At 39.4% G+C, this 26,141-nt stretch overlaps 2 protein-coding genes across 3 annotated transcripts; both read left to right on the top strand.

The window, feature by feature from the left end:
• Window positions 1-687: 687 nt before the first annotated feature.
• On the top strand, window positions 688-4,218 carry CCNB1IP1 (cyclin B1 interacting protein 1; the record flags this gene model as incomplete). The annotated part of the gene is made up of 3 exons (XM_084239917.1): window positions 688-984; window positions 2,466-2,799; window positions 3,960-4,218. 3 exons carry the CDS (start codon window positions 688-690, stop codon window positions 4,160-4,162), a joined length of 834 nt encoding a protein of 277 aa, XP_084096043.1. The 3' UTR covers window positions 4,163-4,218.
• A 2,849-nt stretch (window positions 4,219-7,067) lies between these two features.
• On the top strand, window positions 7,068-25,377 carry TTC5 (tetratricopeptide repeat domain 5; the record flags this gene model as incomplete). 2 transcript variants are annotated; one of them, XM_084239536.1, is made up of 10 exons in its annotated part: window positions 7,068-7,202; window positions 11,287-11,419; window positions 12,328-12,539; window positions 12,926-13,076; window positions 14,088-14,179; window positions 16,887-16,943; window positions 17,429-17,575; window positions 17,750-17,964; window positions 21,054-21,198; window positions 25,258-25,377. In XM_084239536.1, 10 exons carry the CDS (start codon window positions 7,152-7,154, stop codon window positions 25,375-25,377), a joined length of 1,323 nt encoding a protein of 440 aa, XP_084095662.1. The 2 variants fall into 2 exon arrangements, with proteins under 2 accessions (XP_084095662.1, XP_084095663.1); XM_084239537.1 differs by having other exon boundaries at window positions 7,152-7,202; window positions 12,926-13,100.
• Window positions 25,378-26,141: the final 764 nt, after the last annotated feature.

The raw sequence follows: 26,141 nt of genomic DNA, 5'->3' as shown, positions 1-26,141 counted from the left end.
TTCTATCCCGGCCGGCTGGCAACTACCAACATGGCGCAGCAGACCTCTCCTGTTTCACCCGCTGCTCCCAGTCAGCAGTGTGTTTCAGTCAGTCTGCCTGTTCTGTTCCCCACTCTGTCTCTGGTGAATCCTCTCACCCTTCCGCACATCTGGCCTGTGCCCCAGTTCTTGTATGCATGAATAAATAAACCTAAAAAAAAAAATAGCTTGAAATACTTTGCAGGAGAGAATGACTGAAATTAATGTCTTGGACGTTTTTAATCTGCCAAGTGTCAGAAATGCTTCTAATATATTCTTGCTAGCTATGAATGGTAATATTCGATTTTTGTTTAGGTATTGAGGAATGGCAAAAAATGCTAATTTTATTTGGTTCTACTTCCTAAATGTGTCAATAGTTACTCCCCATGACATATTTTTGACCTTAATAAGATTTGGAGGTACACAGGATTTTAATTTTTTTCTTTACAATGTATTTCATGACCTTTGTAGTGGTGTGCAATTAATATTGAGTAATTGAAATCAGTGCAATCTATTGACTATAATGGAAACAAAACAAAAATAAAATGTATGCAATTTTGTCACAATAAAATGAAAACACCCATTTTTTTCCTTTCATTTCTCTGCAATCTGACTTTTTTCATTTGTCCCTTACTAGGATTCATTGCGACACCTGGAGACCTCAGTATTATGTCTTTGTGTGAAGACATGCTGCTTTGTAATTATCGCAAATGTCGCATCAAACTCTCTGGTTATGCCTGGGTCACTGCCTGCTCACACATCTTCTGTGACCAGCATGGCAGTGGTGAGTTTAGTCGTTCACCTGCTATCTGCCCTGCCTGCAATAGTACCCTCTCTGGAAAGCTAGATATTGTCCGCACAGAACTCAGTCCATCCGAGGAGTATAAGGCCATGGTATTGGCAGGACTTCGGCCTGAAATTGTGTTGGACATTAGCTCCCGAGCACTGGCCTTCTGGACATACCAGGTTAGTGCTTAAGGATAGTTTCTCTGGAGGCTATGATTTTGCATATGTGGAGATTCTCATGTTTTTTGTTCATTTTGTGTTTATTTTTTATGACTATGGAAAACTTTCTTAATAAATTTTCTTTTTTCCAAAAGCAGTGTTTCCATAACAGACTGTTGTGGAACCACATAATAGACCCAGGCTTGGTGGAGTTACATCAAACTATAGAATAGATAAATTAAAATTGGTTTAAAAGAAAGGGTGCGCATATTTTACTTTCTTAAATACTTTCATATTTAAAGGACAGTGAATCCAAAGAAAACCAAAATGGTTTTTGTGTGTAGTTGTTGTCTAATGCTGTGTAACATGCATGGTGACTTAAATAACAAATTTAGTGGCTTAAAATAACACATTTATAATCTTGGTTTCTGAGATTTGAGAGTCCAGACATGGGCTCTGCTCAGGGTCTCACAAGACTGCAATCAAAGTGTTGATTGGGGCATGATCTGCTTCCAAGTTCATGCCATTGTTGGCATCATTCATTCACTTCCTAAAAATAACAACAATGACAAGGCACTCATTCTGTTAGTCTACTAGTTTTTGTGAACGGTATAAAGCTTATATTTACATTCATTGTGACTTCAGTGTTTTGCTAGCTATTGTCCAGAGGCTGCTTTCAGTTACTTGCTTTGCTGGGCTTCCCAATGTAGCTGCTTACTTCCATAACCCAGCAAGAGAGAAAATCTACTGGTAACATGGGCTTTATAGTCTTATGTAATGTGCTCCTGAAGTGATACCCTGTCATTTTTTTCCTGTATTCTAGTCACAGGTCCTGTCCACATTCAAAGAGAGGATATAAATACTAGGAGGCAGGAATAATTGCTAGATCTCTTATCTGTCTCAGTGCTATGGATTACTGAAAATATGGGTTATATTTCTTAAGGAATTGTGCATTACATGTCACTTCTTCAGATCAAACATATCCTCACTTTTTTTGTTAATATAATGATGATGATTTCAGAGTATTCCTCAGATTTTTTTTTTTAGCATTTAGATATATATTATTTTTTATAATATCCATCTTGCATATCCTGATTGCTTCTTAGCCTGGTTCTAAAGTTAAAATATTAATATCCCAGGCCTCCCTGGTGGTGTAGTGGTTGAGCGCTGGGTTGCGAAGCTGCCCGCAGCCTTTGTAGCGCTGGTTCGATCCCTGGCTGCTCCCCTGCCACCGGAGGAGGGTCCCATATGGCGCGCAGAACTCTCCTGCCGCCAGCTGCTCCCCTCAGCAGTGTACTTCAGTCCTTCTGGCCTGCTCTGCTCCCCACTCTGGCTCTGGTGAATTCTCTTACACCCCCGCGCTTCTGACTGTACCCAGTGCTTGTATAAATAAATAAATAAATCTTTAAAAAAATTAATATCCCAGTATAAATATATTTCTTTTCTTTTTGTTAAAGTTTTATAATATATAACTCTATTATCTTAAAAATCTTTTGGGACAGGTACATCAGGAGCGTCTCTATCAAGAATACAATTTCAGCAAGGCTGAGGGCCATCTGAAACAGATGGAGAAGATATATACTCAGCAAATACAGAGCAAGGATGTTGAATTGACCTCTATGAAAGGGGAGGTCACCTCCATGAAGAAAGTGCTAGAGGAGTACAAGAAAAAGTTCAGTGATATCTCTGAGAAACTTATGGAGCGAAATCGGCAGTATCAAAAGCTCCAAGGCCTGTATGATAGCCTGAGGCTACGTAACATCACTATTGCTAACCAAGAAGGTAACCTTGAACCAAACATGATTGCACAATCTGGTGTTTTTGGCTTTCCAGTAGGTAAGAAAGGACATGTAATATTCAAAACCTGTTCTTTAAATCAGTGATATTTCACCTTGTGCTCTGCATAGTTCCAATCAGTCATTGAACTCCAAAGGGCCTAGAGTGATATCTTTGATTATGCACATCATTATTGTTATCTATTTTATTGGCTTACATTTAAGTTAATCTTAAATTTGAGCAGAGTAAATCTCCCTGAGATAAATTTGCAAAACTAATTAGTTGGAGTAATTGCTTTTTTTTTTTTTTTTAAGATTCATTTATTTATGCATACAAGAGCTGGGGTACAGGCCAGAGATGGGGGCGGTGAGAGGATTAGCCAGAGACAGAGTGGGGTGCAAAACAGGCAGACTGACTGAAATACACTGCTGAGGGGAGCAGTGGGTGAGACAGGAGAGGTCTGCTGCGCCATGTATGTCACCTCTCTGGATGGGGATCAAACTCATACTGCAGTGGCTGTGGATTGCTTCATAGTGCTGCATCTTACTCTTGCAACCACGAGGGAGGCCCCAGTTGAAGTAATTGTTAGCTGCCATTTATTTATTCCTTACTAAGTGCTAGGTCCTATTATAATTTTACATATATTCATGTTGTTTTCAAAACTGAGATAAGTATTATTGTCTGCCTATTGTAAAGAGGAGAAAACTGAGGCACAGAAAACTTAAATTGGGTAAAAGCACAGAACTCTCTTCAGAGCCCATACTGTTAACCATTTCCTATCTTCCAAGAGATCGTTCTTTCACTTGGCAATACTGATTGCAAAACTATTAAGTGATTATTGGTTGTTTTGTTGGTTCATCCTATTATTTATTCAATTATCAAATATTTATTAAACATGTTTGCTGTACCAGACTGCTAGACATGACCCTAGGCAATGAGGATATAGAGATTTTCCAGATAAGATTCCCACTCTGGAAGTTCACTCTCTTAGATGATACTAGCTCTCTTATGTTTAGTAGGCACATTGGCAGAAGAAGGTGTGGACTATACTGTGGTCAGAGGAGGGGGTGGGGTCCATCATATTTCTTTTCTTTATCCAAATTAGGTTTATATTTTATCTATGTCATGAGAGTTGAGTTCTGTTAAAATATTTATTGAATGACTTTTGTTCCTAAAGGAAATGGATACTTAAGTTCTTTCTTCCTTATTTTTTTCCCTAGGGAACAACTCCAAATTTCCTTTGGATACTACACCAGTTCGAAATCGCTGTGGTGGAGATGGAGAGTTTCAATTCAGACCATTTTTTGTGGGTTCTCCCACAGCACCTGAACCCAGCAACAGCTTTTTTTGTTTTGCCTCTCCAAGTCGTGAATTAGATCAGCAGCAGGTCTCTAACAGGGCCTTTAAAGTAAAAAGAGTTTAGCTTACTTCTCAGAATGGTTTTCTGTTTATTTTTAGTGATTTCATTTAGCAAAAAATTCTTGATTCTAGTTAGCTGTCACCAACCTTTTTATATAAGTCTTTGAAGTTGTTTTCATAGTTACAACTTAAAAGGAACTTAGTCGCGATGGGGGAAATAACTGAGTCATTTTTTCCTCTATTTCCGTTATGTAAAGCATGAGCATTTTATTAGACTCAATTTCATTGTGAACAGTTGAGTTTTCACCAATAGTGAAAAGGCTACAATATTATTGGGTCTTTTGTAGACCATTTGTTTCTGTCTGCACTGTTTCAGATTGAACTATGTGTTTATGTATCTTTACATAAGCACCTGTGTTATAAGTCTGCATCTCCGCTTTGGTTCTGGTGTCTTTGAATATATGTATGTGTGTTTATTTACAGTGATATTTTGCCAGTATATTTATTTTAAGAATTTGATTTCAGGAAATGGTAGATGAGTCTGTTATTTGAGTGTGTACATTTATTTGTATGTATTCATATATTCATTGTATTAACTTTTGGAGGTGTACTCATGTTACTGAATGAGAGTAGGATTTGATACATGAATGTTGAGTTCATTTTTTTTATTTAAAGATAATTCACATTGATAAAGTTATTTTAAAGTTGATTTTTTGACATCTAATTTAAAATAAAATTACTTTTTTTTTTTTGCCAGTTGTCTTGGGTCTACTTATTTCTTAATTAGGAATGTATTTATGAAAAAAATTTGCTAATATGTTATTGATCGAAAGATTATATTAACTGAAATACTTTTAGAGATTTATTACTTATTATCCTTTATTAAGTAGAAAGCATTTCTGACTACTATCACAGATAACTTATTTAAAATGTAGAACCAGTAAAGAAATTTGAAGTTGCTTGCAGTAACTTTACATCTTATCAGAGGTAAGACTTCAAAGCATACTGGTTGAGAAGGCAAAACATGGTTCTAGCTAGTTCCCCCCACCATACACTTATTGTTTGTGTGAGGTTGAATTTAAACTGTCTTGGCCATTTTTCTATATCTGTAAAATGAGCTATTAATTAAATTAGATTTTCCTTACATTCTTATATTTTATGATTTAGTCTTAATTGATTCAAGAAGGAATTAAATTATGCTAGATGCCAAATCCCATTGATAGTTAGATAGTAGTCATATTGAAATCACTTGAAGATATTTCATTTTTAGTCATCAGAAAAGCAAGTGAATACCTCTGTATTATATAATTGAATGGCAAGCAAGTAATGTTTTCTTCAGGTGTATAGAGCATAAAAGTTCTTCAAAATTTTTTTTTTACTGTGCCCCAGTTAAAATGGTGTCTGAGGAAGAATATGAAAAATCTTGATTTAAAAGTTTTAAAATCACACAGATTTTATAGATTATGGAACCCTGTTTTCCCTATGCAGTTTTAAATTTTATTGGAAAATGATTTAAGGAAGTAATTTTTTGTTCATTCATGATTTCTGCCGTGAAACTTTGTTTGGTTCACAGAATTAAAGTCAGGTATGATTAAAACTACAAAAGAGAAACTGTTAGGAATATAAATGCCATGTTTTTAAAAGTTTTTAAATTAAAGAGTTTAATACATTCACATGATACAAATTCAAAATGTACAATAAAGACAGACTGAAAAATCTTCCTTTCACACCTGTCTCCCAGCCACTTATTTCCCCTTTGTGGAATCAATTACTGTTGCCAGTAACTTCTATCCCTTCTAGAGATAGTCTATACGGAAATAAAATTTTAATTAAAAAAATTCGTCTTATCGAATAGGTAATACATTAAAAAATTCAAAAGTGTACACAGTGAAAGAATTTTATTTTTGTCCACTAACTCTCAGTTTCCGTTTCCCTCTTCAGAGACAGTCGTTTATTATGTGTCCTTTAGGATATAGTCTATCAATATATAAGCATTATTAGTATGCTAATATAAATGGTAGCTTTCAGAATACCACCCAAGTGTAGTAGATTGATTAGGATATGTGTATAAAATTCCTCGTATATAGGAAATCATTGTAAAGCTTGTGATTTACATTGTACCGCTTTCCTTCAATTTTAATTTTTTTTAATGCACACCAATTTATGTACAATAAAGAAATGAATAGGAAATGAAAGCAAAGAGAAAACCATATTGCAGGGGTTAGAATGTGGTGGAATCAAACTGGTTATCTAATTGAGGATGTCGTCTTTGGAGGAACAGAATTCTGGGGTAAAGTAGTCGGTTCCCTTCTTAGTAGGCACCTGTCTGCTGCTAGAACACATCAACTGCATCTTCATCCTCCATTTGCAATTATCCAGGTGCGTCTGTTGCAGCGTGGCTGCCCCTCGGAATATGATCTTCTCATTGACGAACCCTGTCGTTTACACCAGGCTTTCACTAGCTTGCAAAGTGGGATATGCCTCTTAATCTTAAACTGCATCACAGAACCATCCTGATCCGCCACCTTCAAATTAATATGATCATTGTTCTCAGCCTTGACTCCTTCTTTAAGCTTTTAATCCACCATGGCGGGTGCCAGAGTATCAGCTACCATTGCACGAAGGAGGTATCAGGACTGAACCCAAGCAGCACACAAGCTGCACTAGGAGCGGCAGAAGAAGAAAGAAGAGGTGCAGGAGCGAGAGGGCGCGCGTGCTTCACATTTTTCAACTTTTCACACAGGCACCAACTGTCTTATTTCTTTAGGTATAAAACGGCGGTGTAAATAAGCAAGATATACATGCATTTGCGCTGAAAAAATTTTGTTTCCAGGACTAGGGAAAGAGACAATCTCATTAAGTGAGAAGTGATCTGTACAGAGCATCTCCTCTGCACCGTAGGCACCGGGCTAAGCGGGTTTGGAGCCAGGCTCCTCTACGCAGGGGCAGGTGAGCCTCCAGTGCTCTAGATGTCGCTGTGGCTCCGCGAAGCGAGTGGGTGTGAGTCTCTGTGGTCGTAAAGTTGGGGCGGAGAAGCCGAGAGTGGCTGGGAAATGATGGCTGATGAAGAGGAAGAAGTCAAGCCGATTTTGCAGAAATTGCAGGTGGGTTCGTGGATTGAGATCTCTATGTGCTTCTGCTGCTCGGGAAGAAGCAGGGAGCCCAGTGTATGCAGTGTCTCCGAATTCCTCGGCACGCACACGACGTGGCTTGTGTCACTGCGGTTACTATAACAACTCCCGTGGGTGCAGCCGCTGCGGGCTGGGGAGCCTCCTCCGCCAGGGGAGGGGCGCAGCCACTGTTGGGACCTCGGCTGCTGGCCGAACTGCACTTGTTTTCGGTCCTGTGCGGGATAGGATTTGTTGCTACTAACTTTATTTTTGTACATTCTTAGGAAGTTTTTTTTCTCTCTTTTCTGGATTCACTCATAACTAGTAGCATACACGTGTATGGCAGTTCTGCAGGGGCTATTATTACCTGATCCCCGCAGAGGCCATTTCTTCAGTACGTTTCTGCTTTGAAATTGGCAGCAGTCATAGTAAAGGCTTGCACCACAGGTATCCTAGTTTTCCCCTGAGGATTTAGCAGTTTTGATAATTTTGATTTAGCAGTTTTGGTATTTTTGCAAACTGTGCAGTTTCAATTTGGGGTCAGATGCAGAGGGGTCCAGACTCAATTCAGGCCACAGATGACTGTGGTTGTGACTTGGATTTAGTGTTTTGTATTTGGTAGGGAGGCGCTAAGTAACTGCTTGACTTTTTACCTTTTTTTGAATGACCCAAGATTTTTCTTAAACAGCAGAAACTAATTTCTTTGTGTTCTAAAGCAGTGTGGAATTTGACACTGGCCCTATGACAGGCTTGTAACTTGCTTAAAGGCTTCCATTGGTAGGGTATAGGTTAAAATAATAGCATTTTTAAGAGTGTGAGCTTTATCTCACTTCTAGTTGATTTTGATTAATTTGTTTTTATTTTTCTAGTGCCTGGCTGAAATCAGAGATTCTTATCCTGGCTCCATATTAGAAATATTGTTCGTGTATATGTTTGTATATGAATAGAAAAAATTCCATCTTGTTTCGAGAGATTAGGAGGACATTTTTGCATTTTTTATATGTAGCTATTTGAATTTTAACAACATGTATATTGATTTTGTCATGAGAAAAGTTATTAAAAATGTTCACTCCAACAAACAACAAAGCCAATTTCTTCCATGTTTGCTTCAATAACTAAAAACAAAGAATAAGGCCCTCTCTAAAATTCCTGATTTTGCAGCCATGCTGATTGTAGGACAAAAGAAAATGGGCTGTACTTTTTGCCAGGCACTGTTTTGGCTTCATTTGTGGTAGATGGCTTGGTAGAGGATATTTGGGGTGGCTTGAGATGGGTGGCAATGATGCCGGGGACTACAGGAATGGAGTAGAGGAGAGGAAAAGTATAGCAATCTTGCTCTCCATAGGGATTTCATTGTTATAGACGCTTTAGGGTATAGGAATGTAGAAAAGGAACTTGGGCAAGTATGTTTTTACACATCATTTTCTTTTACTCTCCTCTAGGAGATTTATTAAAATGCAGAATTTTGAGTTCTGCTAAAACTGTTAAAATCAGAATCTGTGCAGACTGGGTGCTGGAAATTATACACACAATAAAATTTGAAAAACACTTAGAACATTCTTGTCCTCTGGTCTTCTGGGTAGGATTTTAAGTATTGGGTTGTCAGAAAAGTCATGACGTATTTTTTCCTATGTTTTCTATGCAAAAATGCATCATGACTTTTCCCACAACCCAATATAACACGTAAGTTTTTGTTAGAGACAGGGATGACTCATTAGTTAATTCAGTCAACATATTTGATGAGGGCATATCATGTCCCAGGCCCTGTTGTAGTGCTCAGATAAAGGTCTAAACAAAACAGATTAATCCTCTCCTGTCATGGGGCTTATATTCTTTTTTAAAATAATCACATTTATTTTCTTACATTGTTGTTCATATTTATAGATTTCATTTCTTCCTTCAGATGTATTACCGGTAGTTCTCCCACCACCATGGCACCTGTGAACCATCAGCATAGTCCCTTGTGCTCTGTTTTGACCCCTCTCCCTCCCTATGCTATATGCCTGAGATCTATGGTCACCTTGCAAGTTTTGTCTTTTTCCTGACCCTTTGTTCCATTTCGCTATATTCCACCTATAAGTGAAACCATCTGATATTTTCTTCTCTCTTTTTTTTTTTAAAGATTTATTTATTTATGCATACAAGAACTGGGGTACAGGCTGGAGGTGTGGGGGGTGAGAGGATTCACCAGAGACAGAGTGGGGAACAGAACAGGCAGATTGACGAAAATACACTGCTGAGGGGAGCAGCGGGCGAGACTGGAGAGGTCTGCTGCGCCATGCGGGTTCCTCCCTGGCTGGGGATCGAACTCGTGCTACAGTGGCTGCGGATAGCTTCATAGGTTGCATCTTAATCCCTTGTGCCACCAGGGAGGCCCTGATATTTTCTTTTTCCTTCTGACTTATTTCACTTAGCATAATCCCTTCCCACTCAATTGATGTTGCTGCAAATGGCATGAGTTTATCTTTTTTGACTGCCGAGTAGTATTCCATTGTATCTGTATATCACATCTTGATCCAGTCATCTTTTTTGGGGCATTTGGGTTATTTCAATATATGAGCTATTGTAAATAGTGCTGCAATAAACATAGGAGTACAGTTTTCCTTTCAAATTAGTGTTTTTGTGTCCTTTGGGTAGATTCCTAGGAGTGGAATTGCTGAATCATATGGTAGATCAATTTTTAGTGCTTTGAGGAACCTTCAAGGAGCTTATATTCTAATGGTGAGGAGACACAACAAATAATTAATGAATAGGCTGCATAACTTCAATTGGTAAGTACTGTGAAGAAAAGTGTGATTTAGTATTGGGTCAGAGGAGGAAGGGGTTACTTTAATTTTGGCAGTCAGGGAAAGTCTTTCCGAGTTGAACTGAGATCTAAATGATGAGGAATGAGCCTGCAAAGGTCTGGGAAAAGAGTGCCAGGCATAGGGAGCAGTCGGTGGGATTAAGGCCCCAAGGTGGGATTAAGTTTGGTGGATTTGAGGAACTGAATGAAAGCCAGTGTGTAATGACAGCCTTGAGTATTGTGGAGGGAGAGTGGTAAGAAGTGTAGTTTGTGGCAAGATGAGTAGTGGGAGGTCAGAACATACAGTTTTCTAAACCATGCTAAGGAGATGGATTTTATTCTGTCTGCAATGGGAAACCATCTGAGAGTTTGTGATGTTTTGTATTTCTTTAAGGTCACTGTAACTATAGTGAGGAGAATGGGAAAGACTAGAAGTCAGATAACCAATTAACAGTAGTCCAGGCAGGTAGTCCAGGAGAGTCACGGTGGAGTTAAGACAGGTGGTGGATTTAGGATGTGCTCTGAAAGTAGTGAGGACTTGGTAGAACTGAGTTATATATTTCTGCTGCTGTTTGATTTCAGGGAAGAATGGTAATGGAAAGACTTTGACTGACATCACAAGACTTGGAGATAGGAGTGTTTAAAAGAGGAAAGAGGAAGAACATTTACTTGGAAAGAGCACAAAAGAGACAGAGGGTGACTTGACAAAAACGAAGCAAAACAAAACCACAAGTATTTAAAGAACAAAATTTGAAAAAAATCAAGGTTTTTTAAACTTAAATTGGTCTGTTGATCAGTGACAACAGTGACTCTCACATGTTTACCATATTCACAAAAGTCATTTTTCAGATACCAGCAAAAGTGGATTTGCTAGGAATTCCAGTGTTAAGGGTAAATTTTAAAGTTTTTTACGTTGAGGCCAGTACTGGATAATATGATCTTACTAACTTTTGTTTTATCTCAGTTGCAAAGAGTTTCCCCCTCCCTGGCTTTGGTATGGGAAGGCCTTTGCCATATTGGAAGCCCTATCGTGGCCGGGGGAGAAAGAACTATCATCTTGTTCCAGAGACTGACATGGGATAGCATGAGAGAGGGTGGGTCCCTGGCTGTTTCCTTCATGGCCTGTGGCATTTTGATAGAAATGTACTTGCTGCTTCCATTTGTTTCTTGTGCCACTGGTAGTTGAGACAGAGACTCAGTATTTCTAGACCAAGAACTGATATGGCAAGCCAGCCTCCCATTTTCTTGTCTAGTGTTCTTTCCACTTAATGATGCCATCCTCACGCTTCCTAGGAACTGGTGGATCAACTCTACTCATTTCGAGACTGCTATTTCGAGACACATAGTGTTGAGGATGCTGGGAAGAAGCAGCAGGATGTGCGGGAGGAGATGGAGAAGACCTTGCACCAAATGGAGAAAGTAGTGGGTATGAGTTCGAAAAAAAGCATGCTACCCCCTACACCCCTCCCTAAAATGATAGTGTTTTGTTCTTTCTCTTGACACTCTGATATTTTTTGTGTCCCCTTCAGGATGGTACAGCAGAATAATTCTTCTAAGGGCCCTGTGCGGGATGGCAACCTTTCAGCCCTCTGAACAACTTTTACTAAAATTTCATTATAGAAAATGCCATGAAACAGAAAAATGTACTTATTGTTTGATCTGTGGTGGTAGTCGTCATAGCTGAACTTTTTGCCTTTAGTTCATTATCCCACGAACATCACATATGTATTCCTGTCTCTGTGTCTTTGTTTACATTTTCTAACTTGGAGGTCTTTTTACTTTTTAAAATTTTTTATTTATTTTTGTGTACAAGAACTGGGGTATGGGCCAGAGGTGCAGGGGGTGAGGATTCACCAGAGACAGAGTGGGGAGCAGAACAGGTAGATTTACTGAAACACACTGCTGAGGGGAGCAGTGGGCAAGACAGGAGAGGTCTGCTGTGCCATATGTGGGTTAGCTCCCTGGCTGGGGATTGAACTGAAAGTGCTGAGACTTAACCCCTAGGCCACCAGGGAGGCTCTCTCTTTTTTCTTTTTAAAATCCATCCTTTGGGTATATGATACACGCTCCTTCCTTTGTTGGTTTAATTTTCCATGTGTGTACTTTCTCTGCTCTAGATTATAAGTCCTTCAACGGTAGGAATCATGCTTTCTTTGTTACCCCATTATCTCATGTAGTACTCTGCATATTAGTAGGTTTTTAGTGAATGGTTTGTTCTTGGAGATAATCCTCAACTGTTTGATTTCTATAGCTGGCTTGGGGTTATTCTTTGAGAGAAAGTGTCCTATAAGACTGCTTGGGTTTTTCCAATTCCCTTATCTTTTCCCCTTCTAGGTTCTGTCCAGGGCAAGGCACAGGTTCTGATGCTAACTGGGAAGGCACTGAATGTGACGCCTGACTACAGCGCAAAGGCTGAGGAGCTTCTGTCAAAGGCTGTGAAGCTGGAGCCCGAGCTGGTGGAAGCCTGGAACCATCTGGGTGAAGTGTACTGGAAGAAAGGGGATGTTGCTGCTGCCCACACTTGCTTCTCAGGAGCCCTCACCCATGTGAGCCTCTTACTGTTCCCCTGGAAAACACAGGAAGGATGGGATTCTTGTGGTTCTGTGATTTTTCCCTAGGATGTGAATATGAGAGTAGAACTGAATTGGAATTAGGAGAATAGAATAAGAGGGTGGTGGCGGGGAAGGAGGCAGATATGGTTGAGGAAAACAGGGACAGGTTTCTAAGCAAAGAAGAAGATGGAGGAATCAAGTTCAGGACAGATGAAAGCAAAGCAAAGTTAGTAACTAAGTTCATCCTTGTAGGGGGGGCACCTAAGATAAAGATGACATTAAGAATTAATATGAAACATTAGATTTAGAGGAAGTTTGAGATGGATCAGGAAGGGGGAAATAGACTCAGAAAGTTGATCATATCTCTTCTCCATTCGCAGCGCAAGAACAAAGTTTCCCTTCAAAACCTGTCAATGGTGCTTCGCCAGCTGAGAACTGATTCTGGAGATGAACATTCTCGCCACGTCATAGACAGTGTCCAGCAAGCTAAACTGGCTGTGCAGATGGATATCCATGACGGCCGTTCCTGGTGTGAGTGCTCTCAAACCATCTCCACTAAGTTTCTAGAGCAGTGGTTCTGAACCGTGGCTATACACCAGAATCATCTGGAGCCCACCTGTTCAGTCTGACTCTGAGCGTGAAGCCAGGGCATCTTTGTTTTGAAGAAGGTTGAAAGGTATTTTGATGAACCACTATTGTAGGAACTCTTGGTTCTCTTGATCCAAGAGAGGAGGTTTATGTTTAAACAAGGCAGGGCTTTTGAACAGTCTCCTTGGCTCCAAGTTTTCTCCTTGGGTCCATGTTTTCCTCTTTATGCCAGTGGAATTTGGGGTTCACTGAATCATTGCAAGTTTGGGTCAGATGTGAGGCCTTTCAAATAGTCATTTGAGTGACCAAAGTAGGTTATATCTTGAACTTGGGCCCTGAGGTGATCTACCTTGTGTTCCTCACTTTTTTTCTGCCGCCTATGGGCAGGATAGTTGAATGGACTGTAGTTGTATATTTCCCTTTCCTCATGTGGAAGGCTGCAACCTTCATAGGTTAGAATCTAGTTAACTAGTTTCTTCTGGGGACAGACCTTCTTAATAAGAACAGATCAAACTAGCATGTTTCAAAATAGTTCCTTTTTCTCTCCCCCATGCCAAAAGTGGGAGGGAATTTTTCTTCAGTATTTGCTATGGGAATCTGGTCAAACTTCTAGAGGTAAATCTCATAATATTGTGGGGGCTCTTATGACTGTGTCCCACTGAAGTTTTTAACTCCAGCCCTTGTACAGTCTGACATCTAGCAGTTTGTCAATGACAGTGCAGGTTTTCCTACCCCAGTGCAGTTTCCTGTGACAACTAGTGAGTTTCTGGCTCCCTGTATTCACCTGTCTTGTCTCTCCAGTCCTGGGAGCATTGATTTGCCCTGTGCTGACCCTTCTCTTACGGATTCGAGAAGACTTACAGATTTTTCAGTCTGTTTAGCTTTTTGTCAGAATGGACTGGCAACTTGCAGACTCTTACATATAGAACTGGAAACTTCGTGTTTCTCTTTCAGATATTCTGGGGAATGCATACCTTTCTCTTTACTTCAATACTGGCCAGAACCCAAAGATCTCGCAGCAGGCCCTCAGTGCCTATGCCCAAGCAGTAAGTACTTACGGTTAATTCAGCCAGATGTATAAAGGTAGCAATAGAAGCAAGAGTGTCATTTAGTTTTCCTTGTGGCAGAGCAACATGGGCAGTGTTTGCTGACATCCAGTGTGTATGGTTTTGCAAAGATATGTCTGCAGAAGTGACTTATTTCTTCTTATAACTTGAGAATTTGCAACTACTTGCAGTGTGGTATCTCAGTGCTAGATAGCTCTTTGAGCTATCTAGATTTCTTTTAGGCAGGCATTACTAAATCACCGAGCCCATCCCAACATGTTCATCTTTTTTTTTTAATAGGAAAAAAGTGTAAGTCAAAATAATGCTTATTAGTATTTGTCTACATTTTTAAAGAAAACTGAAAATTCTAATATGTAAGAATAAATCAAGTGCTTCCTCAGATTAACACCTAGAAAGCATTGCTCTGGATTTCCCACAGGCTAAACTAGAAAACAATGTATAATCTGTTGAGTATAATTTCCTAGTGATTAATTCACTATGGCTCATGCTTTTACTTTCAGGCCATTTTTATATCAACAGCCAATTGCATGGGAGTTACCTTCAGAGTTAGAGAACTTGATTACCAATTATTAGAAGGTTCCCATTGACCTTCTGAGCACTTTTTATTTAGCTCTCATAATCACCTTCCATTTGCATTCTTGTTTCTCTTAACACAGAGAATTGCTTTTTTTTTCTTTTTTTTTAGCATACCATTACTTATTTTGTTCTACATGGAAAAATAAAGGTTCCTTATATTCATGTTTTCAGTTTAGGGATAGTTCTTTTCTCAATCGGGACTTTTAGGCAGAGGAATTATGTTTTACTCTAACTTCTTTATTTGGTGGATGTTTACATTTAAAAAGCAATAGGGTGTACTCCTTTCAAATTTTATATTCGGCAACTGCTAACTAGTTGCTTTTAATTCTTCAATCAAACCTGCATTTTTAATATGGTATATATACACAATGGAATACTACTCAGGTATAAAAAAATCTTGAACTCTTGCCATTGGCAACGACATGGATGGAACTGAAGAGGCCTGTGCTAAGCGAAATAAGTCATATGGAAAAAGGCAAATACTGGTTAGTTTCATATATGTGTGGCATCTAGAGAAACAAAACAGTCAGATAAAACCAAATCAGTAACAATCCCTTGATGACTGACTGCAAAAATGAAGGAGTGTGATAAAGTGGGAATAAAGGAATAAAGATGTCCAGTGGAGCAGGGTGGAGGATTATTGGAGCTGTAGTGGTGGGCATGGTGTGAAAACATACCTTTGTAGAGATTTGAACCTGTTGCTCCTAAGACAAATACAGTGTTGTAAACCAGTGTTACCTCAATTAAAAAAAAGAAGTCTAATTGAAAACAAAACTGAAATCTTATTCTCAAATGAAATATGGCAATGTTTGGTTGCATCAACAACACCGAAGAAGATAAACAGGAGTCGTGGAGCGGCTCTAGGATGCAGGATCCTTCCAAGAGCAGGATCCTGGCCTCTTTATTGACAGGCAAGGGTGGGTCAAACTGAACACTGGATTATATACTCAAGGGGGAGTATATACCCAACTCCCACCCATGGCTCTAATCTTATTAACAAGGCGTTCATTAGTCCCTGGGGCGCAAGGCACATCAGTATTGCCCCAGGGCAATCAAGCAACCTTTATGCTACACCCACAAATATTTACCAATATAAATATATATAAAAGCATGCACCAAACATTAAAAAGCCAAAATGAAACAAAAACCATGCAGTTTTAAACATATTTAACCAACCATTTAAGTATTTTAATTCATGTTGTCTGTGCTTTTGCAGTGTGCCAGGCAGTGAATCAAATATAGAAAATAAAATGAGCATATCCATGAACAGAGCTGGCAGTTTCACACACATTTGTCTGCACTGCTATGTAGTTTCTGGTCATCTTTTAAAATTAGAGAATCAGATTTTGATCTTGAAAGAGGGTTTTAAGGAAGCTTAGATATAGAAATACGCTGCTTAGGTCTGGAGCCAGGCTATGGACAGAGAAAATGCATTAAGTTAGCATTATTTATTTCCTAGGCTTTTCTCATTTATACCAGCATCTCATAATAAATTTTTTTTATCAGAATGTTTTCATGTATTTCTTCTATCTTTAAGTTATTGCATGGATAAATTATAATCAGTTTAAAGTTTCATTGTACATACAAAAACCCTTGTATCCTTGTGGACTGAGTTATAATATAGCACACAGCAGTTACTGTATGACAGTGTGGATATAGGTAACATTTTGACAAGGAAGAAACTTAAATTTTCTTTAAGTTTCGAGGGAGAAGCGATCGGTCGAGGAGGTATTGGGGATTGCTGTTCTTAAGCCTCCCCGGTGGTGCAGCGGTTGAGCGCTGGGTTGTGAAGCTGCCTGCGGCCTCTGCGGCGCCGGTTCAATCCCCAGCTGCTCCCCGGCCACCGGAGGAGGGTCCCACATGGCACGCAGACCTCTCCTGCCGCCCGCTGCTCCCCTCAGCAGTGTACTTCGGTCCTTCTGCCTGCTCTGCTCCCCGCTCTGGCTCTGGTGAATTCTCTCACCCTCCCGCACTTCTGACTGTACCCAGTGCATGTATAAACAAACAAACAAACAAACAAATAAATAAAACATGCCTCTATTAAAAAAAAATTAAAAAAAAAAAAAAAGACTAGCTAGGATCCACTGATGATGTTTTTATCCCACTGTAGGAGAAGGTTGATAGGATGGCTTCCAGCAATCCTGATCTTCATCTGAATAGGGCAACGGTAAGATCTGTGGGGTGGTGGTCTGAAGGTCAAATATTATAGCTAGAGCTTAACCAGTGAGAGAATTGAATATTCAACTTTGTGTACAAACTATGAGAGAAAGACAAGTTATTTCTAGGAAGAGCCACCACCCTTTGACTTGGAGAAATCACTGGAGGGAAAAGAGAAGGGGCTGAGGAGGGTATATAGAGGATGGAGGGCAGTTTAGAAGACTTCTCTGAGAGTATAAATATAAAAACAGGATAACTTGTTATTTTAGAGTTTGGAAGTTAGCATCTTTGAAATGGTCCCTTCTTTGGGGCTGTGATCATCTGGACCAAGAAGAAGAACAGATGGTGTTAACAGCGCCTCAGGCTGCTCATTGTAGACAGAAAAGCAGCTGTGGAGGATAGCAGTTCATTTCTCTAGATTGTGCTATTATGTCTTCCTGGCATAGTATGTCAACTACACTTATAATTGGGGGGTTTATGTTACTTCTTGTGCAGTTACATAAATATGAAGAAAACTATGGGGAGGCCCTGGAAGGCTTCTCTCGTGCTGCAGCACTGGATCCTGCCTGGCCAGAGCCCCAACAACGAGAACAGCAACTCCTGGAATTTCTGAATAGATTAACCAGTCTCCTTGACAGCAAGGTAAAGATGAGGCTGAATCCTACTTTTTTATTCTGCTGTGTGTCAGTAAAATAAGAACAGAGTAGGTTTTGGTAGTTGTGATCCTATAGAATTGGGTAGATTGGGAGGGAGGGACTCTTAGACTCTTAGAGAGACCATTCTCTAGTGTGTTCTCTGTTTACTCTTCCTTTGCAGGGAAAGGTGAAGACCAAGAAACTGCAGAGCATGCTGGGAAGCTTGCGCTCAGCACATCTAGGCCCTTGTGGTGATGGCCGCTATCAGTCAGCCTCTGGGCAGAGGATGACCCTGGAGCTCAAGCCACTGAGCACGCTGCAGCCTGGTGTAAACAGTGGTGCTGTGGTCCTGGGGAAGGTGGTGTTCAGCCTTACCACAGAGGAGAAGGTTCCCTTGTGAGTTTCTCTTGCCCTTCTTCTTTTTCATCTCTTTGAACTAATTATTCTTACTTCCTGGTTTTTCTCTGACAGTTGAGGACACTGTTAGTGGCCACCTATGAGTGAATTTGCCTCCCTTACCATGAGCATTTATTGCCTAGGTAATGTCAAATAGTCTCTCTGCAGTCTGTCAACCACCCTTTTTTAACCCAAGCTAGGTGCTCAGTTATTCATCAATAACTGAAATTTGACAGTTTTTCGTAAGATAGATGGAAACCTTGAAGTTCTGCATCTTTGTGTTTTCATGATCATAGAGGTTGAAGGAAGAATTCTCAGTCCTTTTGGACTTGAGTATGCCTTGGCAGTTCTGAAGGATGAACTTTCAGAACTCACCTGCTAGACCTGATGGGGAGGTTATCTTGGATGTTATTCAACAAATATTTATTGAGTATCTGCTAAGAATTGTAAAGGACCCAAGTGAAGGGCACTTACAGTCTAGCAGAGGAAATAAGAATATTTCTTTAGAAAAATTTTAACTCTTAAAAAATTAGGGTTTTGTTAGTTCCATCACTCCTTGGCCCTTTACTCACTTCCTAGTCCCTGATCAGCTGGTTTCCTTTTTTTTCTTTTCTTACTGAAATTGTATATTTTAGGATCCCCAGTTAGTTAAAATCTCTGGATTTTAGGATCCAGAGGCTTCTACTACATGGCTCCATAATATTTTGAAGTATTCTTACTGTTCTCTTTCGTTCCCCTCTGCTCTATCAAAACTAAATGCTAAACAATTCCCATTATATGACTAATCTTTCTCTTGGCATTTTCCTGGTGTATGTATTTGAGGAGTTGAAGAGCCAGAAGATAGTTGAGAAAAGTTTAGGTAGCTAAAGCAGACCCTAGAGCATGAAGGAATGAGAAGGAGAGACTGACAAAGGCAGATTTTAGGGTATCTTGAGAATGAATAAATTTTTTGTCATTCCTTGGTTTCTCTTTCTTTGCCCAGTTTCTAAATGTAAGTTCCAGAAGACTTTGTTTGTTCCTTTTCTCTTTACCAGGGTGGAAAGTAGGTACACACTGATCACTTGGTGGTGATGGCCCGACTTACCTATAGAAGGAGTCTGAGGCTTTGACTTAATTCACCTGGGGAAATTGATTGCAGTGTTGGCTGTCACTTCAGGTGTGCCAGGTGATGGCTCGAGGACTGATTCTTTATTGGCTCATTTATAGTTCATCTCATTTGGTGATGCCATCTAAAACTTTGGCTTCCTCCTCTGTGTTCACATGTGGAGCTCCAGTCCAGGCCTCGTTTCTGAGTTTTGGATTTCTATATCCTACTACCTCTGGGCTCCAATCAGAAATCTCTAACTCATTGTATTCACTTTTACTCATCTCATCTTTCTCTCAACTGGGTACTGGGCTTCTCCTCCCTGAATTCCTTGTCAGTCAGTATACCACCTTTACTCAGTCTCTCAGTCAAGGCTTCTAGAAGTCCTAGACTTCTCCATTCTCTTGTGTGTAGGCAATCACCATGGCCAATAGACTTGCCTTTCTGCCCCTACTGCTCTGTCTGTAACTTAATTCAGTCCCGTATCACCTCTCTAGGCATGTCTCTGGCTCCCTGTTTTTCCTCTACTCTTCTACAGTGCTGAGAAATGTTTCCCAGATACACATATGACCATTTCCTCTTCTTATTTAAAATCCCTACTGGCACTGTGTAGCTTTTAGGATAAAGTTGGAACTCCTGAGCTTAGCTCAGCATAGAAAGCCCTTCATCATTTGCTCCCTACTTACCTCTTTTCATGATCTTCTGTTACTTTCCCACTTGTGCCCTTTGTTCCAACCATGGGATTATTCTGTAGGCTTTGGAACAGCTCTTTTCACCCCTCTATCCTTTTGCTGCTTATTGATATAACTGGTATTTTTTCTCCAATATTTCATTATAAAATTTTTCAAATATCTAGTAAAATTGAAGAATCTTACAGTGAACACCTTTGTACCAAGTTACCTATATTTTGTTAATATTTTGCTATTCTTGGGCCTCCCCGGTGGCGCAGCAGTTGAGCGCTGGGTTGCGAAGCTGCCCACAGCCTCTGCAGCACCAGTTCGATCCCAGCTGCTCCCCGGCCACGGCCACCAGAGGAGGGTCCCACATGGCGCGCAGACCCCTCCTGCCGCCCGCTGCTCCCCTCAGCAGTGTACTTCGGTCCTTCTGCCTGCTCTGCTCCCCACTCTGGGCCTGGTGAATTCTCTCACCCTCCCACGCTTCTGACTGTACCCAGTGCATGTATGTGCAAATAAATAAATAAATCTTTAAAAAAAAAAAAATATTTTGCTATTCTTTGTTTTTCACATATTTATCTATTTCTCTCTTCATCCATTGATCCATCTTATTTTTGTTGCATGGGGCCTCCCTGGTGGCACAGCAGTTGAGCGCTGGGTTGCGAAGCTGCCCGCAGCCTCTGCAGCGCCGGTTCGATCCCCGGCTGCTTCCCTGCCACCAGAGAAGGGTCCCACATGGTGCGCAGACCTCTCCTGCCGCCCGCTGCTCCCCTCAGCAGTGTACTTCGGTCCTTCTGCCTGCTCTGCTCCCGGCTCTGGCTCTGGTGAATTCTCTCACCCTCCCGCGCTTCTGACTGTACCCAATGCTTGTATAAATAAATAAAAAAATAAATCTTTAAAAAAAAAAGTACCATTATCATAAATAAATAAATAAATATTCCAGCATGCAGTCATTAATTACAGTTCAGTATTTGTTTACTTTTTTAAATGTAAATTTTACATACAATGAACTGTACAACTCTTAGACTATATTTGCTAAGTTTTGACAAATGTGCACCCCTTTGTCCCTCACACTTGTCACTACTACCACCCCAGGAAGTTCTGTCATGTTCTTTCCCAGCCCCTATTCTCATCCCCCCAAAGGTTTTTTATTTGCACGAGGATTCAAAATGAAACTCAGATGTTCATAGTGGCTGATGGTAATTGTCATAGGTATTCTAAATAAGTAAGTGAGAAGGCATTCATTTATTTTGCTGGTGTTTTAAAATTGCCATTTCTGCTCTTTTTTTCCTTTCCAACCCCACCCTTCTCCAACCCATCTTAACCTGCAGTACATTTGGCCTGGTAGATTCAGATGGACCTTGTTATGCAGTGATGGTATATAATGTGGTGCAGAGTTGGGGCGTGCTCATTGGGGACTCTGTAGCCATCCCTGAGCCCAGCCTTCGGCTTCACCGAATTCAGCACAAGGGAAAGGTGAGTGATGGCTAGGGTTATATCCCATATATACACATATATGTATATTTGCTTATGTATGTATAACTTTTACTAAAACGGAGAACTGGTAAACAAAAGAATTTAAAAAAGGACTGAAATATCTCAGGTGTTATTTCGTTAACAGTTTGGCATGTATACCTTCAGTGTTTTTCATAAATATATACACACATATTCATATGTATTTTTTTAAAAGAGTGGATATGATATGCAAATGTTTGTGAACATTTCCTATGCTTTTACATATTTTACTACATTGTTTTGAATCAATATGAAGGTAGCAATGAAGATGATAATGAGCGTTAACATTTCTTGAACACTAAACAGGCAGCTAGACACTAAGCTAAGACCTTTACTGCCTGTACTGACTCATTTAACCTCATCAAAATTGTATGAGATTAGGTGTTTAGCCACTTTTTACCAGTTAGATTAGGGGTTGGCAAGCTATAGCAAACAAATCTCACTCAGCCTGTTTTTGTATAAAAACAAACACACAAAAAAAATTGTGATACCTGAAAGTCATAGGAAATTCACATTTAAGTGTCCACAGTGAATTCGTTTGGGACATAGCCATGCTTACTTGTATACTATTATCTGTGACTGCTTTTGCATTATGGTGTCAGAGTTAGATGGTTTTGTGACAGAAATTGTATGGCCCACAAAGCCTAAAATATTTATTATTTGGCTCTTTATAGGAAACATTTGCTGGACCTAGATCTGGATGATGTCCAATTTTTCCCAGTTATGCCTATAGTAAATTTTTTAATTTAAATTCTATTTTTATATTCCCCATACAATTACAACCCACTTATTTTGACCCCAATTCCTCCTTTCCCTGCTCGCCACCCACCATAGAATGTCTCTGGTTCATAGTTATTTGTTGATTTTGATATTTTCTTTCTTATAGTTATTCTTTTTCCTGGTCCCTTATTTAAGTTTTCTAGATTCCTGCTAGAGTGAAACCATCCGGTATTTTTCTTTTTCTTTCTGGCTTATTTTGCTGAACATTATCCCTTCCAGCTCCATCCATGTTGCTGCAAATTGCATGTGTTTATCTTTTTTGAAGGCTGAGTAATATTCTATGGTGTATATGTACCACATCTTCTTGATCCAGTCATCTATTTTTGGGCATTTGTGTTGTTTCCAAAGCTTAGTTATTGTAAATAGTGCTGCTATAAACATAGGGGTGCAGGTGCTTTTTGGAATTGATGTTTCTGTGTCCTTTGGGTAAATACCTAGGAGTGGAATTGCTGGATCATATGGAAGCTCTATGTTTAGTAGGTCAAGAAATCTCCACACAGCTCTCCATAGTGGTTGGACCAGTTTGCACTCCCACCAGCAGTGCAGGAGAGTTCCTCTTTCTCCATACCAACCTCTTTCTCCTCGCCAACATTTGTTGTTGCTAGTTTTTTTAATATGTGCCATTCTCACTGGTGTAAGATGGTATCTCATGGTAGTTTTGATTTGCATTTCCCTGATGACAAGTGATGTTGAACATTTTTTCATATGCCTGTTGGCCATTTGCATTTCCTCTTCAGAGAAGTTTCTTTTTAGCTCTTCTGCCCATTTTTTGACTGGATTATTTTCTTTGTTTTTGTTGAGTCTCATCAGCTCTTTGCAGATTTTTGTGATCAGTCCTTTATTGGTAGTGTTGTGTGCAAAAATGTTCTCCCAGTCGGTGGGGTTTCTCTTTGTTTTTGTTATTGTCTCTTTTGCTGTGCAGAAGCTCTTTAATTTGATGTAGTCCCAGCTGTTGATCTTTGCCTTCACTATCACTGCTTTGGGTGATGTGCCTGTAAAGATGTCTTTGATGTGCATATCATGGAGTGTTTCACCTATATTTCCTTCTATGTATTTTATGGTTTCAGGTCTTATGTCTAGTTCTTTAATCCATTTTGAGTTGGTTTTTGTGCATGGTGTTAGGTAGTAGTCAAGCTTTATTCTTTTGCATGTAGCGACCCAGTTTCCCAGCACCATTTATTGAACAAACTTTCTTTGTTCCAATGCATATTCTTTGCTCCTTTGTCAAAGATTAGTTGACCATAAATCTGTGGGTTTATTTCTGGATTTTCTATTCAGTTCCATTGGTCTGTGTGTCTGTTCTTGTTCCAATACCATGCAGTTTTGATGATTATGGCTTTGTAGTAAAGTTTGAAGTTTGGGAGTGTGATGCCTCCATTCCCTTCTTTTTTTTTTCAGGAGAGCTTTGGCTATTTGGGTTTTTTTGTGGTTCCATATGAATTTCATCAATAATTGTTCTATTTCTTTGAAGAATGATATTGAAATTTTTATTGGAATAGCATTGAATCTGTATATTGCTTTTGGTAGGATGGCCATTTTAATAATGTTTATTCTTCCAATCCATGAGCAGGGGATGTCTTTCCATTTCTTTGTGTCTTCTTCTATTTCTTTTAACAGTATTTTATAATTTTCTTTGTTTAGGTCCTTTACCTCTTTTGTTAGATTTATTCCCAAGTATTTGATTTTTTTTGTTTCGATAGTAAAAGGGATTTTTTTTGTTTCTTCTTCTTCAGATTTATTGTTGGTATATAGGAAGGCTACTGACTTTTGCGTGTTGATTTTGTATCCTGCCACTTTACTGAACTGATTGATGAGTTGAGTTAGTTTTTCTGTGGAGTTTTTGGGGTTCTCTATGTATATTATAATATCATCTGCAAATAGTGATAGTTTGACTTCTTCTTTTCCTATTTGGATTCCTTGTATGTCTTTCTCTTGTCTTATTGCTCTGGCTAGGACTTCCAGCATTACATTGAAAAGCAGTGGTGAGAGTGGACATCCTTGTCTTGTCCCAGCTCTTAATGGGAATGCTTTCAGCTTTTTGCCATTGAGAATGATACTGGCTGTTGGCTTGTCATATATGGCCTTTATGATGTTGCGGTATGTTCCTTGTATCCCAAGAATTTCAAGGGCTTTTATCATGAATGGGTGTTACACTTTGTTGAAAGCTTTCTTGGCATCTATTGATATTATCATATGGTTTTTATATTTCTTTTTGTTGATGTGTTGGATAACGTATAGAAAAATTTTTTATTTATTTGTCCATATTGATGATTATTTTCTTAAATGAATTTCTAAGAACTATAGGTCTAAAGCATATGCAAAACTGTAAGATTTTTTCATACATATTGTCAGATTATGTTTTTGAAAATTGTACCAGTTATTATAATATCAACAGGGGATGTACTTGTTTCCTTATAGTTTTCTTCTAAATACTGAGTTGAATTCCTTGAAAAATTATTTGATGCTTTATATGAAAAGTAAATCATTAATATTAAGCATTAATATTAATTTGTTTTCTTGATTATTGGTGAGATTGAACATTTTGCCATATGTTTATTGATTGTGTTCTTTTTATAATTTTTTTTTTTTTTACTTACCCATATTCCTGCTAGGATATTTAAAACAGTTGATTTATGAGAACTCTTTAATTTATGTCTTTAGATCTAAAAGATCTTTCTTTACACTCCCACTAGAATAGTATTGAATGAAGATCTTTTAACACTTTACAACTTAAAGGACCTTTGTGTGGATAAAGTGAGCCGATGTCATTTCTGTTATTAGGAATATCTACATCACCTATTCTGTTCCTTCCTTCTGATAGAAAGGGAGCAGTAACTTTATATGAGCCAAGCCTTACAAATACTTGGGCTAATCGCTTTTCAGCATTTCTACCGTGTATCTGACTGCATCATTACCAAGCCCTGCGGGAAGGGCGGACTCTGAGCCTGGTGACCCCCTTTTGTTATGCACTGCCAGAAACTTGTCTGTTTGGAATCAGAATTGTCCCATTCATGTAGTGACTCTGCTAGAACCCTAACTGTCCCAGATTTTCATTGTGAAGATTGAAAACTTTGGGAGAATTACATCCCCTCTGTTAGCTCAGCACTGTTTAAAATGAAATGGAGGTAAGGGGTGAGTATGCCGAGTGGGAGACAGTGGAGGATAGGGTCACGTACTCCATGCTGGAGTTTCTTTGGTCTTAGGATCTGTAATGAAACTCTGCATGTTTGTCTCTTCTAGGACTATTCCTTTTCCAGTGTTCGTGTGGAGACACCCCTCTTGCTGGTGGTGAATGGGAAGCCTCAGGGCTCCAGCAGCCAGGCTGCAGCCACAGTGGCATCACGGCCACAGTGTGAATGACTCGCATGCTAAGGAGGGAGTAGAGGCGAGGAGATGAGCACCGGGACATTCAGTAGCCGGACTGGCCACACACATGACTCAGCTGGGAGGGGGAGGTGTTTTAGATGAAGACTTTCTCTTCCTCTCCCCTATAAGACATGTTGTGCCCCTTCTCTCTCTCCTGTTACCATGTTTCAGCTCTTTTAGGGGCCACATGCTCCCCTGTATATCTCTCCTGCCTCTTTGATTGCTCCTATGTTATAGGCAAAGAGCATGGAATTGGTCAAAGTGTTGGGACCTTGCCATGGGACAGAGACCCCAAGATTCCTGTTCTTGCCTCTTTCCTGAGCCTCATGTGTATATATCATTTCAGTATTTATTGCTAAAGTTGGGGGGAGCTTAATTTTTTAATGGCCTTTTTTAAATTTTATTTTAATCCTTCCCCTTTTGGGAGGCTAGAGGAGAATAAAATTGTTTGGAAAAAAGTGCTGTGAAGTTTGGCCTGCTTTATTCTCTCTAGACTTTGATTTTAGTTTTAGGATCCCTTCAATCTATTAGAGTAAAACCCTTTTTTAAACCCTTTTATATAAAAGTTACTTCTCTTCTAGTTAAAAGGTATTACAGTTGGCAGCCCAAGGATGAATGAGCTTTACAAAGTAATTGGGGGACCAGCTTCTTTCCATTTCCCCATCTTGTCTCCCCTAATGGGTGGTCCTCATCATTGTCCACAGTGACAGCAATACCCTTCTTTTTTTTTTTAAGATTTATTTTATTTATTTGTGTAT

Source organism: Talpa europaea (assembly GCF_964194135.1).
Source record: "Talpa europaea genome assembly, chromosome: 8".
NCBI lineage: Eukaryota > Metazoa > Chordata > Mammalia > Eulipotyphla > Talpidae > Talpa > Talpa europaea.
This window is presented reverse-complemented; position numbering and strand designations above follow the sequence as displayed.